This window comes from Cnephaeus nilssonii, assembly GCF_951640355.1.
Source record: "Cnephaeus nilssonii genome assembly, chromosome: 23".
NCBI classification, from domain to species: domain Eukaryota; kingdom Metazoa; phylum Chordata; class Mammalia; order Chiroptera; family Vespertilionidae; genus Cnephaeus; species Cnephaeus nilssonii.
Genome location: NC_137094.1, coordinates 17,102,321 through 17,118,202, shown reverse-complemented (window position 1 = coordinate 17,118,202; position 15,882 = coordinate 17,102,321). Strand labels below are relative to the sequence as shown.

General features: G+C 43.7%; 1 protein-coding gene across 1 annotated transcript in view; it reads right to left on the bottom strand.

The window, feature by feature from the left end:
- Window positions 1-5,006: 5,006 nt before the first annotated feature.
- The window catches only part of KMO (kynurenine 3-monooxygenase), a 31,758-nt gene continuing 20,882 nt past the window's right edge, over window positions 5,007-15,882 (bottom strand). The window contains exons 8-15 of the mRNA XM_079763648.1: window positions 14,123-14,194; window positions 12,711-12,832; window positions 11,564-11,711; window positions 9,479-9,536; window positions 8,768-8,850; window positions 7,281-7,382; window positions 6,905-6,964; window positions 5,007-5,392 (exon numbers count right to left, since the gene is read on the bottom strand). Coding sequence (XP_079619774.1) covers window positions 5,219-5,392; window positions 6,905-6,964; window positions 7,281-7,382; window positions 8,768-8,850; window positions 9,479-9,536; window positions 11,564-11,711; window positions 12,711-12,832; window positions 14,123-14,194 — 819 coding nt within the window. The 3' untranslated portion in view covers window positions 5,007-5,218. The remainder of the gene's footprint in view (window positions 5,393-6,904; window positions 6,965-7,280; window positions 7,383-8,767; window positions 8,851-9,478; window positions 9,537-11,563; window positions 11,712-12,710; window positions 12,833-14,122; window positions 14,195-15,882) is intronic.

Here is a 15,882-nt window from a genome sequence, read left to right as displayed (position 1 = left end):
AAACAAGAACAAAGATATTACATTCCTGCCCCCCATTGGATTCATCCTCCCAGACACCCGGGTTACAACTTCAACTGCACCCCTCTCCTTGGTTAGTAACTGTAAGTGCTGCTCCGATGGGACACAGTCAGAACTCCTTAGCCCTCTGAGACCTTCCAGAACCATCTCCCCATCACCCGCATGGCCCAAACCCAACCCAGGGATGTGGGAAGCAGACCAGACAGCTGCCTTTTTGTGGTTTCTTGTCTCTCGTTGATTTTCTTCTTGACTGCTCTTGTGAATTCTCTATCGTTTAGATCACAGCCTTCCATGACTTTGAATTTAGTTTCTGGAGAATTGTCGCTTCCTTCCTGCGTTACCATGTTACCTTGGTCGTTCGTAGTTCCTCGACTGGTGCCTTTGAAGGAGTGAGCTAGGAACTCTTAATTTAGGTCCTGTTTCGATTTTAATAATTCAGCCGTTTGATGAGATGTTTTTCTTTCGCATTCCAGTAGATGGTGATAGAGCGCAAGTTTTCGTTTTCTTTAGATTATTTTAAAAATAAATTTTCAGTTACAGTTCGCATTCAATATCATTCGGAATTCGTTTCAGATGTACAGCGTAGTGGTTAGACAATCACGTACTTTACAAGAGTGGTCCCCCTGCCCCCTTCTTTAAGTACCCACCTGGCCCCATACATAGTTATCACAATATGATTGACTCTATTCCCCATGCTGTAATCTACATCTCCATGACTGGTCTGTAGCTACCAATTTGTACTTGTTATTTTCTTCCCCTTTTTCACCCCCCTTACCCCCCCACCCCCAGCCTCCCTCATCTCTGTCAACTGTCAGTGTATTCTCTGGGCCTGTGGTTGTGGGCATCACTGCCTGGGTGACCAGGTGGTGGGTGCCCCTACGGTGTCTGAATCGCCCGGTTCTAGAGGCACCGCCTGGCTCCCTGTGGTCTCTGGTGCTGCCTAGGCAACAGATGTGTCTCCGCAGCTGCTCCCAGTCCCTGCTGTGAACGGTCATCGTTCCCAGCTCCCCAGACGTTGGAGAGTAATCTGACTATTCTTCATCCTTCTTCCCGCCCCCACATCCAATGATCAATTTTTATCTATTCAGCCTCAAAGATGTTTCCATGTGTCATTCCCCCCCTCACCTCCTGCCACAGACACAATTCCTAAGGACCTTAGTGTTTCTTCCTTTATTCTTGCTTTCCTCCGGTCCATTTTCTTCACACTGCCACCAGAGTAATTGTCCTCAGATATAAATATTCTCATGTCACTGCCTCGCTTAAAATCCTGTAGCCGTCCCATTGCCTTCATGATTAGAAACAAGGTCCCCGAGTGTGACTGTCAGGGCCTGCATGGCCACCTCTGGTCCGCCTCGCCAGCATCCTCTCCTGATATGCCCACTCTCTTGCCACCTGAGGGTTCAGCCAGCTGCAGTATTTCTTGTTCCTAGAACTCGCCATGTGTCCTTTGCCTGAATGCTTTTCTTTTCCCTGGAACATTCTTCTGTCTTCCCTGCTGCTCACCTCAGAAGGCTCAGCTCAGGATCTCCTGATGGTCTGAACTGAGCACCCATCCTGTGTGTTCCCGTAACCCTCCCTCCTCACCTTGTCTGTGGGCTTGTCACCCTCACCAAACCGTGAATTAATTCCTCAGAGCATAGACCCAGTCTTCTTTTCTCACCCACAGCTGAACAGTACGCGCGTGGACTAGGTGATCAGCGACTGCTTTTGGAGTGAGAAACCAAGGGCATAGGAAGGGGAAGTGGTGACTGTGGGAAGCGAGCCTGTCTGGTAACTTGGGTTTTCTGTGGGTTCAAGTTCAAGTTCAAAGTCTCTAGGGGGCGCTAGAGATTGTCGTGCCCTTAGGCAAGCTGAGGAGTGCCTCGCCAGCACGGCCATGCATGAGCCTGAGAGGGGGCGGTGAAGGGTTGAGAAAAGACAAACGAGAATGAAGCTGGGGCTTGGTGGGACACTGTCCTCTCTGATGGAGAGCTAGCGACAGCGACAGCACCCACAAACGGTGTCTTTATTTTATAGTCGATGCCACGATGCAAAGGAAGGGCGTGGTCAAGCTGTTTACAGCATTCTCGTGGGTTTCCATCCTACTCAACTACATGCACCTAAACTCTATCAAGCCCACGTCACTCAGGCACGTGGGGCCACGTGTTCGGACCACAGGTTCAAGCTCACAACCACAGCTGTTGGCTACCATTGTGCTGGGAGGCTCTGCCCTCCACGCTGGGACTTGCACGTGGCCATCAGAGGACTGTGCCCTCTCATCAGTCCGAGGCTTGAACCTGTCCAAACGCTGTGGCCGCTCTCCACGCTGAGGGTATTTGCAAACTTCAGAGACCCAATCTCTTCCTAATCCTAGTCTAAGAGGAGTTACCTGGGTCTTGAGGGGTTTTGGTTAACAGGCAATAGAGCCTTGGTCGCTTTCCTTGTTGGAGTCGTGATCTGTGTAATGTTCGGGAAAGTTACATGTGAGAAAAGGTGCCAAGTGTATGTGTTTAGGTGATGATTGTTTATGTGATTAAAAAATTTTTAGATTCCACAAACTCAAAGAAGAAGAAAAAAACCCCAAGAGAAATTATCTTTTGTATCTATGTGTCTGGTCCCTCTACTCTAAAAATAAAATAAAATAAAATAAAAAAATCAAATGTTTTAATTATTCATGTTACCTTCTATTCTTTGTCCATATGAATACATGATTTTAATAAGCATCTAGTTTCTTAAATATAACTTTAGATAGTATCAATAATTTAGATATGTTAGTTCAAATATATTTTTAAGTTACTATAAGCAGATCTAATTTATTTGGAAAATGTTCCTTAATTTTCTTAATAATGCTAGAAATAAAAGGAACCCTTAGAGTTTGTTGAACTGCAATAAATGTCCCAGTTTAAACTTACATACTAAGTATCAACACTATGCCAGGTACTTTTTTTTTAATCAATATTTAAAGCCTTTGTATTTTTGTAGCATAATGAGCTTAGTATAGTCAGAAATAACCATTTCATGTAAGAGCATATTTGTGATGTACAGGAATATTTTCCCTCACCTTAATAACACATGTATAATAATAATAGGAGGAACTTCTAAAGAACATTTTATCTTAGGAACTTTGTCGAAGAACTTTAAAATGTAAAGCCCTTAGTCCTTAATGCCTCTTCTGGGAACAAACTAGGAGCAGATATGGTTTTATTTATTTTTGTTTTTTAAATATATTTTTATTGATTTCAGAGAGGAAGGGAGAGAGAGAGAGAAACATCGATGATGAGAAAGAATCACTGATCAGCTGCCTCCTGCACGCCCCACACTGCGATTTGAGCCTGCAACCCAGACACGTGCCCTGCCCTGGAATTGAACCGAGACCTCCTGGTTCATAGTTGGACGCTCAACCACTGAGCCACGCCAGCTGGGTGAGATACGCTGGTTTTAACCGACTGGGACCACTTAGGTTTCACCAAGTGCTCTTACTGGCAACCAAGCCCCTGATGACACCAATCACAGATTCCTCATCAAATCCCACTTTACAGTCATTAGCTGTGAATTGGAAGCCACAGCAGTTTCCGGCAAGAGTTCATTTGGGAAATCAGTTCTCGTTCAAGACCAGCTGCGGGCTTAACCATGCAGAACTCCGCACATCACATGTTTGCTGCCTGCTCTGAGAATCTGAGGGTTATCATCTGAATAAGAGTTTCCAGGACCAAGGAGAAATGGTTCCAATTTATCATGATTCTCTCAGGCTGTCTTTTAGTGATTTGACGACCTAGGTAAAATAATCCATTTTATACTTCTTTCAGTAAATTAGAAAAGATCAAACACCACTAAAGGTTCTAAGAGACTATATAGGTCAAAGGACTATATTAAAGACTAGAAGCCCGATGCACGAAGATTCATGCCAGAATGGGCCTTCCTTTCCCTGGCTGCCGGCACCGCCTTCACTCTGGCAGGAGCCGCCTTTCCATCTTCCCACGCTGCCCAGAGGCCCTGAGCAGCCAGGGGTGGTGCAGAACGCCTGCGTCGTCACCATGGCGACGATACAAGCATCCAGCCCTGCCCCCCACCACTCAGTGCCTGCATATGCAAATTAACCCGCCATCTTTCTTGGGTTAATTTGCATACTCCTGATTGGCTGGTGGGCATCACGAAGGTACAGTCAATTAGCATGTTACTCTTTTATTAGGTAGATGAGGGGACTGAGGTTCCTAGAGATTAAGGGCTGGGCCCGGAGGAAGGTCCTGGGTCAGAACTCAGCCTCCCGGGTTGTGGGCTCGATCCCCAGTGGGGGGCGTGCAGGAGGCAGCCAGTCAATAATTCTCTCCCATCATTGATGTTTCTCTCTCTCTCCCTCGCCCTTTCTCTCTGAAATACTTAAATTTAAATTTGTTTGGGATAAATTTAAAACAATTTTTTTAAAGTCAGTTTATTTCTGGTTCTGCCGTAGCATGCAGTTCAAAAATCAGTTAGCTTCTAAAAGTCTGAAATGGAATAAAATACGGCTTCATGTTTATATGAATACCATCTCCTTTCATTTCCTTTCTATTCTCTTGTATGTGTAGATATTTAATTTATAAACACAACCTTTCTTGTCCTTCCCTTGGCATGGCATCCGTAGACTTCGCTCGTCCTCAGAAGGTAATACTGACCTTTGAAGACTGGAAAAGACTGTCAATTCATTGTGAGTGAGGCCATCAATTCACTAGCAAGTCCCTACCTTCCTCATTTACAATTCTAGCTTCATCAAGTGAGTCTGAGCCCAGTGCTTGGGTAAGTTGCATCTAAGCGATGAAAAGTGCCCTGAACTTGTTAGGCAAATTGCGATCGTTAGTCCCAGGTGTTGAGCAAATCCTCCATTCTGCCCTTTCAAGAAAGAGTGCGGTCAGTGTCTTCCTAGACACCCCGCAGCCTTCCCCTTCGAGAAGTGAAAGAGGTGTCAGTACACGTCCTTTATATTTAGAAGGACGTGACGTGAGCATAGTGTTGTGGGAAGCTACTCACGGCAACTGAAGGTGGTGGCCTTCAAAACATTTCCAGTGAACACACGGAAATTCTACCTTGAATTTAATTCTTAAGCTGACAAACATCTTCCACGAGTGACTTAAATATGATGCTGGGAACCATGGCTTTGATCCTTAGATTTGGTTACAGAGAAATCAAGTGTCATTTGCTACTTCACGACCTTTCTGTCGCCTGCTGATGACAGTGGGGATTTGTTCTAGTGACTCCAGGGGGTTTTCAGGGAAACGTGTCCTGTATTCTGGAGGTTAGTGACCCAGTCCCATGGTCTTCTCAAGTAATCCAGGGGTCTCGGGGCCATGGAGCGGATAAGGAGGTAGGTACTGCCGATGGCTACCAGTGTTCCGAAGAGGAAGAACCCTTTGTTTATCACCTGTAAACACAGCAAGAATTCCCATGTTATTCGTCCAGAGATTCAAATCTTTTTTTTTAAATATATTTAAAAAGATTTCAGACAGGAGGGGAGAGGGAGAGAGAGAGAGAGAAACATCAATGATGAGAGAGATTCAGACTCACAGCTCAGCCCCTGCACAGTGTCCATGAGAAGAGCGTGGCAATCCCGTTGCAGAATATACAAACATTGAATCATGTTGTACACTTGAGACCAATGTAATGTTATATGTCAACTAGAGGCCCGGTGCATGAAAATTCATGCACTCGAGAGGGAGGGGTCCCTCAGCCCAGCCTGTGCCCTCTCGCAGTCCGGGACCCCTTGGGGGATGTCCACCTGCCGGCTTAGGCCCGCTCCCCAGGGCATCGGGCCTAAGCTGGCAGTCAGACATCCCTCTGGCAGCCTGGAACAGCCTTAGTGCTGCCAAGGAGGCTGGAGAGGCTCCTGCCACCACCCCTGCGCTCGCAGCCCTCAGCCCGGCTTGTGGCTGAGTGGAGCTCCCCCTATGGGAGCTCACTGACCACCCGGGGGCAGCTCTGGCGTTGAGCGTCTGCCCCCTGGTGCTCAGTGCGTGTCATAGCGACCAGTCGTTCCGCCATTAGGGTCAATTTGCATGTTACCCTTTTATTATATAGGATTACACCTTACTCATTCAAAAAAAAAAAAGATGTTGAAGACTGCTTACCATTCCGGCTCCTCCTCTAGCCACTTGCACATGGATTTGCTACCTTCCAGCTCCCCTGAAATCCTTGCCGTTCCCACTCGGGCCATGTGGGGTGGTGGGTGTGGGGGGTTCTTCAGCTTCCAGGCGCCTGGGCCCACCCCCATTCTCTCCAGGGGCAGTTTATGTTGTTCCCTGACATTTCCCCCACCCGTCCCTGAGCTCTGTGAGGGGCAGGGGCTAGTTCTTGTTCGCCACCAGGCCCAGCTCAGTCTCTACACGGAATAAAACCATTCGTTGGGTGAATGAAGTTGTAAGATTTCCAAAGTGGAAAATAGGGAATCTGAAGATCCATTCATTGGCTTCTCCAGGTCCATTGCCCCAAATGAGTGTGGCATTAGCAATGCATTGGACTTAGATTATGTTTTATGAGTGATTAATTTTTGTCCAGTTTTACAAATGAAATCCACAAGAGTACTGCATGAAGCAAAAGTCAATTTACTAAATTTTAAATTGCTTAAAAAAAGTCAAAAGTTACTTTACTAAAATAGTCAAAAGTGTAGAGTTAGCACCAAATTCTTTTTTTTATATAATATCTTCCCTTCCAAGGCGCTCTCTCTCTTTCTCTCTCTCTCTCTCTCTGCCTCTTTGTACCTTTGTTCACTAGGCACATTGCCTTCTGTGTACCCAGGGCACTTTTTTTTTTATTCGGAAGGCAAACATTTCACGCATCACAGCATTTCTGCGCTTGCCTGAAGTATGCATAACCAAAACACTACCCATCTGGACACAGCCGATTAAGAAAAAACAAAAACCGTCGAGTCTGTCCCAACCTTTTTCTGCCAACGCCAGCGCAGCATCGCCTCGTGGTACCTTATTCTGGAAAACGTGACCTGTAAGACAGTTTAAAGCGCATTCTGTGTATTTTTTGTTTTTAAATATATTTTTATTGATAGAAGAAGGGAGAGGGGGCAAGAGATGGAAACATCAACGATGAGAGCGATTCACTAATCGGCTGCCTCCTGCACACCCCCCACTGGGGATGGGGCCCACAACCTGGGCCTGTGCCCTTGACCGGAATCGAACCTGGGACCTTTCAGTCCGCAGGCCGACGCTCTATCCACTGAGCCAGACCAAGTAGAGCTGTGTAATTCTTTAGTGGCTAAACAGAAGATTAAAAGGAGGCAACGTCTTACATTCAGACCTTACCATGGTGTAGAGGGGGATGAAGGTCGATGGCATGATCGCGTGAAGCAATCTCTCCACGTTCTTCTGGAAGATGAACCATCTTGAGTTGACATGTGCTCGCATCTGCAATAACGCGAGAGTTCTCAAGAATGCCTTGAACCATGCACCTTTCCTCCAACGTATCACCACTCTTCATCTTCACCACAAAGCCAGGCACAGAGTCGTCAAATCAATTCTTGTTTCCCAACCCCTTTCAGTCATTCCCAACAGTGCAGGGAGGACATGACCTTGAAAAGGTCAAGGGCTGACACTCAACCTGTTGGAGAACTCTGTTTTGCTCAGGGGTCAGTATGGAAACTCTGTGGAGTGTGTTCAACTGCATCTGTTGAGTAATCTGAGCCCGCCCCGTGATTTGACTAGTTTCTGTTGCTTCCTGGTTGCTCTGGAATATTGTTGATGGCAGGAAGTGATCGGATTACACTTACTGTATATTCAGGACAAATATTGGGTTGCAGCTGTCTGGTTTTTAAAGACACAGGGAAGATATTAATGAGCCTTTGGGTATTTTTGTAGAACTTCCTTCATGGCATATACATAAAACCACTCTGCTCAAGTTTGAGTCCACGTGACTACTTTCTGTCTTATGAAGCCAGGGGAAAAACAGCTCCACTCTCTTTAAATTTGCCTTGGAAATTTTTTCATTGGATTATTTTAAAACCAGAACCACAACAAATTATGGTGAGCTTTTCATGTGATTGGCTCAAAATGGAATTCTGTTTTCCTTCATATGATTAATCTTCTGACCATGAATTGCTTTGGTCTTGCTTTTTTGTTTTTGTTTTGTGTGGTTTTTTTTGCAGGGCATAATACCCCAAAGGGTATTCAATGCTACCCTAAGGGTGGAGATTATAAGGTTAAGCGTGGAAAGGCGATTTCTTAGATTTTTCAAACATATGAACACATATCAAAGTTCTACATTCATTAAAATAGCATATTACTAACACTAGTAAATGTCTTAAGGGTTGAGTTTGTGAATCTGGCATTTTGTGTTTTATCGTCTTTGTTGCCTCCTAAATGTCACTGAAGCGTAGATGGAGATGAGGTGCAGGGATGACTATCACCGTCTACGTAGTCACAAACCACCGATGTGTAAGGAATGCTGTGTGTAAGTGTGTTCTTTTGTACCTATTCTTTTTTAATTGTTGACAGTATTCCAGATGTCTCTCGTATTTTCCCTTTTTGCCCCCTTCCACCCAACCCCCGCCCTACCCCAGGCCTTTCCCATACTGTTGTCTGTGTCCATGGGTTATGCATATAGGCATATATGTTCTTTGGTTAATTTCTTCCTGTACCCTCCCACCCCCCTCCCCCATCCCACTGAGATCTGTTATTCTGTTCCATGCATCCATACCTCTGGTCCTATTTTCTTCATCCGCGAATTTCTAATAAAAGTTTGCTAGAGTGCCAGCGAATGATCTCATAGAATAGAGCCAGCCCCTCTCACTCACCTCCACGTAATTGTACATGGACAGGTCTGAAACCGCGTGGTCATCTGGAATTCTAAATCTTGAGAATTCGGGAAGACACATACCTGGAAGCCAAGTTAAAGAATACATCGTTTCCGAGACAGTCTATAGAAATGAGCAGGACTCTGCATAAATGAAATTATTCTGTAACCTTTTATTCTCTCTAACCTTTTATTTTTTTTAACATACTTTTATTGATTTCAGAACGTCTACTGTTGGTGATTTCTTTTACCGATGAAAATTATATACAGTTCATTTCATTTTAGAATTGCGTATACAGTGTTTAAACTTTCATACTTGTAAAATTGACATGTTGGTGGAATCGATTTTAATCAAAAGGCAAATGGAAGTATCAGATGGAGACTTTTGATCGGGCAAAAAGCGAGAAGCCCCGGAGGTGCTGACAGTATTTCTGAGGGCCGCAGGCAGGGTGGTCCCCAGGTGGAACGGGAGAGAAAGGAACATACCGCCACCAAATTTTGGTCTCGGAACTTTATCTTATCTTAAAACAAACTACGTTTTCCTCTCTGGCTGCTCCTCGTCTGATACGATCAACAAGAGTGGCAGACTCTATGAGCAGAAACATTTATCATCCTGAACAGGAACTAGGCAGTGGGGGGGTCTGTGGTCATGCAGCATCAGAAATAGGCCCACAGTTCATCAGCAGGGCTAGGCTGTAGAAATTGTACTTACTGAGGTCGTTATTGAACTTCTCCATTAACTCATCAAATACCAGGCAGTCCTCAAACCCCTAAAATAAGAAACAAATGGGGGAAAATAAACTGGACATCCCAAACGCTTCTTAGCAATTTTGAACAGACCTCCCAGTGGTAGGTCATAGGATGTGTACCCTCAACCAGCACACAACACTGAGTAGCCACACCCGGCATTGAGTGATGATTTTAAAAGACGGTCAACTGCATGCTTGATGGTTTTCTCTTTGCCCAATTCATGTATGTCTCCTCTATAATGATTTTAAATGTAATCAAAATTGTATTTTATTTTATTATTTTTTAAAATCCTCACCTCACATGCCTGGAGAAAGGACGGGTGAGAGAGAGAACCATTGATGTGAGAGAAACACCCACCCGCTGTCTTCCGTACATTCCCCAACCAGGGATCAAACCCACAATCCTAGTATGTGCCCTGACTGGGAATTGAACCAGCATCCTTTCAGTATACAGGATGACACTCAACCAACTGAGCCATTTTGGCCAGGCTGATCAAAACTTTAAATTACTCTTGTCATTTGGATGCATTTCATTGCTTCTTCGAGAAGCAGGGATAATTATATGAATCTTCCATGAGTATTGGAATTCTATTGGAACTCTCCAGGTCTCTAAGATTCACATTTAGAACAATTTAATGACAGGACAGAACTCTCATACAAATTTAGTTCCTATAAGCCAAGAGCACAGCAAATTTCCACTATGAAGAACTCCACAAAATTAGTAAGGTGCTACGCTAACTACAGTGGGAAAGAAGAAAATAAAAAACTATGTTTCCTGCTTTCTAGGAATTCAAACTATAGTTTTAAGAGGCCATCTAAAATATGTAGAAGTTAAAAGATAAGTTTTCACATCAAATATAGAAATTACATCTGAAACAAATAAATTTACTTGCCAGTTATATAGACTGTTAATTTAGATGTGACAGAGACTATCTATGGCTGAGATTATAACACTTTTAAACTCTTTACTTAATTCATTTACTTCCCAAGGATCTCTACGAGGTAGTTACTAATAAAATCCCAATTTTACAGATAAGGAAATAAAGATAAGTTAGCTGGGCAAAAGTGTAATTATAGAGTGAGGATTTGAACCCATGCCTTCTGATGGGTACTTATCCACTAAAATTGGTGTGTTCTTAGGTTTTCATAAAACAAAATGTTTACCACTGCTTTGTAGAAAATATAATTGATTGGATTCACAACCCATTTATACCTGGAATATGTCCCAGTAACCAAAACAATAAAAGACTATGATTATAAAGCTATTAGTTATCAAACACACACATGATATTTCTTTTCTGAAATATTTTTTCTAGCCAGAATGATAACATTTCCCTGAAAGCAATCGTATTCAGCATCTAATCTGTTTCACAGTTTTATTTAACCCCACTGATTGTGGTTTCCTTTGGGGGTAAAAAATGAAAGAAAAAAAGATAATTTGAGATCTTTTCTTTCTTTACGCCTAACATTTATATCCTTATGCATAATATCTAGAAAAAATATTTTAAAAACCAAGTCTTGTATTGCTGGTAGTCAAGTCTCCAAATGTTAAGCTATCAATACATTTTCTAAGTGCACTGATAACTATCTTAGGTTTCATGCTTCTTTTTCTACATTAAATTTCTGGATCAAGTCATTCAAGACTTGTCTATAGTCGCTGATGAATCTAATTAAACAGCTGGTATGATGGTTGCATTGATTGTGTTCTCAGAGACTCTGTGGGGATAGTTTATGTTTTATTTTTTTTGTTTTTGTTGTTGTTGTTAATCCTCACCTAAGGATATTTTTTTCATTGATATTTAGAGAGAGTGGAAGGGAGGGGGAGAAACAGAGAGAGAGAGAAACATCGATGTGAGAGAGACACATGGATTGGTTGCCTCCCAACCAGGGCCAGGGATGGAGCCTGCAACCGAGGTATGCGCTCTTGACCAGAATCGAACCAGGGACCCTTCATTCTGAGGGCCAACCCTCTATCCACTGAGCCAAAACCAATAGGGCATTTTTTGTTTTATTTGAGATACTATTACCTGGGCGGGAAAAGAACTTACTGCGTTCATTCCTTGCCCAAAAAAGGGCACAATGGCGTGGGCCGCGTCGCCCATCAGCACACAGCGCGACTTGAAGTGGAAAGGGGAGCACTTGACAGAGATCATGGCCTGGGCGGGCAGCAGGAAGAAGTCCTGTGTCAGGGCTTGCCTTCGCAGAAGGAGAATCGGAAGGGAGAGATGTTAAACGAGGCACCAACCACTGCCCAATCCTTTCACGTCTACTGGCTTTATTACCGTAGGACCTTATTGACGAATAAGTACACAAGAATGGCAGCAGAGGGAGAAACGGAAGCTCCTTCTGATCCCCACATTTCATTTCTTAAAAAAATACACTGAGTGGCCAGATGATGATGATCTCGGAACGCATAATAATCTGGCCATTCAGTGTGTGTGTGTGTGTGTGTGTGTGTGTGTGTGTGTGTATTAGAGAGGCCCAGTGCATGAATTCGTGCATGGGTGGGGTCCGGACAGCCTGGCCAGGAGGAGGGGACATGGGCGGTTGGCCGGCCTGCCTGCTGGTCGAACTCCTGGTCGAGGGGACAATTTGCATATTAGCCTTTTGTTCTATAGGATGTACACTGAGTGGCCAGATTATTACGTGTTCAGAGATCATCATCTGGCCACTCAGTGTAAAGGCCGAGGGACACCAGTGACTTGTCTTTCCCAGAGAAACTGGCCATGGCCTGGGGTTGTTCAACTCACTGCTCACAGCGCAGCGTCCGCTTTTGCTAATACAGGCTTCCTGTCTAGGTCACTGCCCAACTGGACATGTTTAAGCAAAACAAATAAGGTGCATACTCTTCCTTTGATTTTTGAATAACTCAGCCCAATAGAGCAAAAGTCGTGATTGCACACGACTTTTTTTTTTTTTTTTTTGGTTTGTCGTCGTTGTTCATCCTCACCCGAGGATACGTTTCCATTGATTTTTAGAGAGAGTGGAGGGGAGAGGGAGCAACAGAGAGAAACATCGATGTGAGAGACATATCGACTGGTTGCCTCCTGCATGCACCCCGACCAGGGTCGGGGAGCCTGCCACCAAGGTACGTGCCCTTGACCAGAATCGAACTCGGGACCCTTCAATCGGCGGGCCGACGCTCTATCCACTGAGCCGAACTGGCCAGGGACGATGGCACATCTCAACACTTACTCTCCCATGAGAGGAACGGCGTCCGGGAAGTACTTGTGGAAGAAATCCAGCACGTCTCTGCTGGTTTGAAGTTTCTCGAACTCTTCGAAGGGCATGAACAACGTGCAGGTGAAAGTTTTGTTCTGTGAGGAAAGGAACGGTGTGAGCGGGAATAGGAGACCCGTGATGTGGGCACAAAGCCGAACCCCCAAATCGCAGGGCTCCAGTGTGGCAGATGGCACCTGGGAGGAGGGCCCAAGCAGACAGGAGAGGCAGCCTCACGCTCTCTCTCCCCCCGACGCCCAAGAGAAAGCGCTGCCGAGTCTCCAGCCACTCCCCTGCTCCTCAGTTATTCGGGGGATTTTCTAGCTGGTGAGTTTCAGACATTTTCACCAAGCAAACACCACACCTTGGATTGCTACTAGGTTGGTTGGATTTCATATCGCCTCCCTGCTTTCCTCTATCGTTCGTCTTATGACAGTATGAATAGGCATTGGACCCAAGATTGATACCAAGAGAAAAAAAGATAAAAGAAAAAGACCAACAGATAACGCTGTCAATCTACATTGATTAATAACAATAACAACAACAATGAAAAAACAATACTGTACATTTTATATATAAAAACGTGGAGAGTCTAATGAAAGAACAGCCCTACTCTATTTTGATAATGTATATTCCAATCTCTCTCTCTCTCTCTCTCTCTCTCTCTCTCTATATATATATATATATATATATATATATATATATATATGAAAGCCTAAGCAACTGTTCAACTGGTAGCTATGATGCACTGACCACCAGAGGGCAGACACTCAACGCACAGGCATGGGAACATGGAACAGACTGATGAATCTCAGAGGGAAGGGGGGAAGGGAGAGGGCGGGAAGAGATTAACCAAAGATCTTATATGCATACTAGAGGCCCGGTGCACAGATTCATGCACCGGTGGGGTCCCTCGGCCTGGCCTGCGGGGATTGGGCTGAAACCGGCAGTCCAGCATCCCCAGAGGGGTCCCAGATTGCGAGCAGGCGCAGGCCAGGCCGAGGAACCCCACTGGTGCACAAATCCGTGCACCGGGCCTCTAGTGTTTTATAAATCTTAAAGGCTGAAAGTACTTCCTAATACACAACCTAAGTCTCTTTGGCTTTATCCGGGGGCCACTTCTTCCTTCACTGTCCTGGGAAAGATGACAGGGACCACGACACCCAGCCCCATTAGTCATTCGTGTACGTTGACTCTCCTTTCTAATGTAAATCATTGGAATGGCTTCAGTTTTCCCTCAGTAATCCCAAAGCTTCAAAGACGTAATCACTCTATAGACTAAACGATGGCGAGGTGAATTAGGTCTACACATACTAAGCGCCAAAGTGAATAAAGAGCAACATTGATTACAGACGCAGAATTACAGCAGATGAGCGATGCCGTACTACCTTGTTGGGAAGTGCAATCATCATGAAGGTGTTCCTAGGCCAGATGTGCAGGTAATTCGGTTCCATGGCAAACTGCAGAGCAATGTGCATATACCTGGTTAGTGTGTCAATGCAACGCATCTGGAAAACGGACTATGCTTATTTTATCATTTCCCCACAGGAATTTAAATCAGTATCATATTCATGATGGTATCCATTACTACAAAGTAGAAACAGTCTTAGGCAATTTTTGTGCTCTGTCTTTATAAGCTCAATCTTAGGGTATATATATATATATATATATATATATATATATATATATATCTCCATTGCCTTTTATTAAAAATGTACTTGATCACTTGACTTCAAAAAGTTTAAAATCAATACCCTATTCTGTATGCCAGTATAGTGGAACTAGGTATAATTGAAGATTTGAAAACAGGCTATAAGATGTTCTCTCTCTCTTTCTTCTCTTTATTTCCATACACACACACTCACACACAAGCACATACATAAAATATATATATCGACATATATAAGCTATATATGTATGGATACACATATATGTAAGGTATCCCAAAAATGTATGCACATACTTCGAATTAGTATAAAGGCAGTGTTTGTTAAAATACATTTTGCTTTCAAAATTGAACTATCAGCTGTTAGAGTGTATATACATTTTTGGGGGGCACCCTATATATGTATATACGATATTTTTAGATTTTATTTTTCACCTTATTTGGGGACTTATTTGTATGAATTGAAAGGTCCTAATTTAAAAATTCATGGGCAAAACCAAATTTTACAAAACTAGCCTCCTATCACTTGTTTCCTACAACATAAATAGTAGAGAGGTCTGGCCTTTACAGCAAAATAGCAGCCTGAGTAAGTATTGATTATTGGGTAGATCAATGGACCCAAGAACTAATACAAACCCTTATGGTTCCCAGGGATATGTTATATATACAAGAATAGCCAATTATTTTCCAACTACTTCAAGTTCGCATTACTTTTTACAATTGTTTAGGAAGCACTTACCATGTGTATATTGTACCCAGTAGGAAGAACACAGAAGCACAGAATAGTCTCCCAGCTAACATTTGCATACTTTGTGTTAGGAGAAAAAATATTCCTTCCTTGTTTTTTAATCCCCAGAGCCCCAAAGAAATCCCAGTACATAAACATAGCAATGAATAAACGTGTAACTATTTGACCTCAAAGAGTTTACCGTGCAGTTGAATAGGCAACATATATCCATACGGAAAGCCAAATAACTTCCTTTGAACAGCAAGTTCAAGTGGTAGAGATACAATAGGTGATTTGGAGCTAAATTAGAAGTATAGGAAGGAAAAGCTGGGCAGGTAAGAAATTTGTGGGGAGAAGTTAAAACAAGGGATTCCTGGCCCTAGCTGGCTTGGCTCAGTGGCTAGAGCATTGGCCTGCAGTCTGAAGGGTCCTGGGTTCGATTCTGGCCAAGGGCACATGCCCAGGTTGCGGGCTTGATCCCCAGTGTGGGGCGTGTAGGAGGCAGCCGATGGATGAGTCTCTCTCATCATTGATGTTCTTATCTCTCTCTCCCTCTCCCTTCCTCTCTCTGAAATCAATAAAAAATATATTTTAAAAAAAGAATTAGTAAACACATTTTTTGACCAGGAAGAAGAAATAGAAAGACAATAAAATCTTAAAATATGGACTTGACTGACGATAGTTTGGTGTATAACGGGTATATGCTACCACTATCCCAAACTGACCAGCTGTTTTGCAGATATCTGAATTTCAGA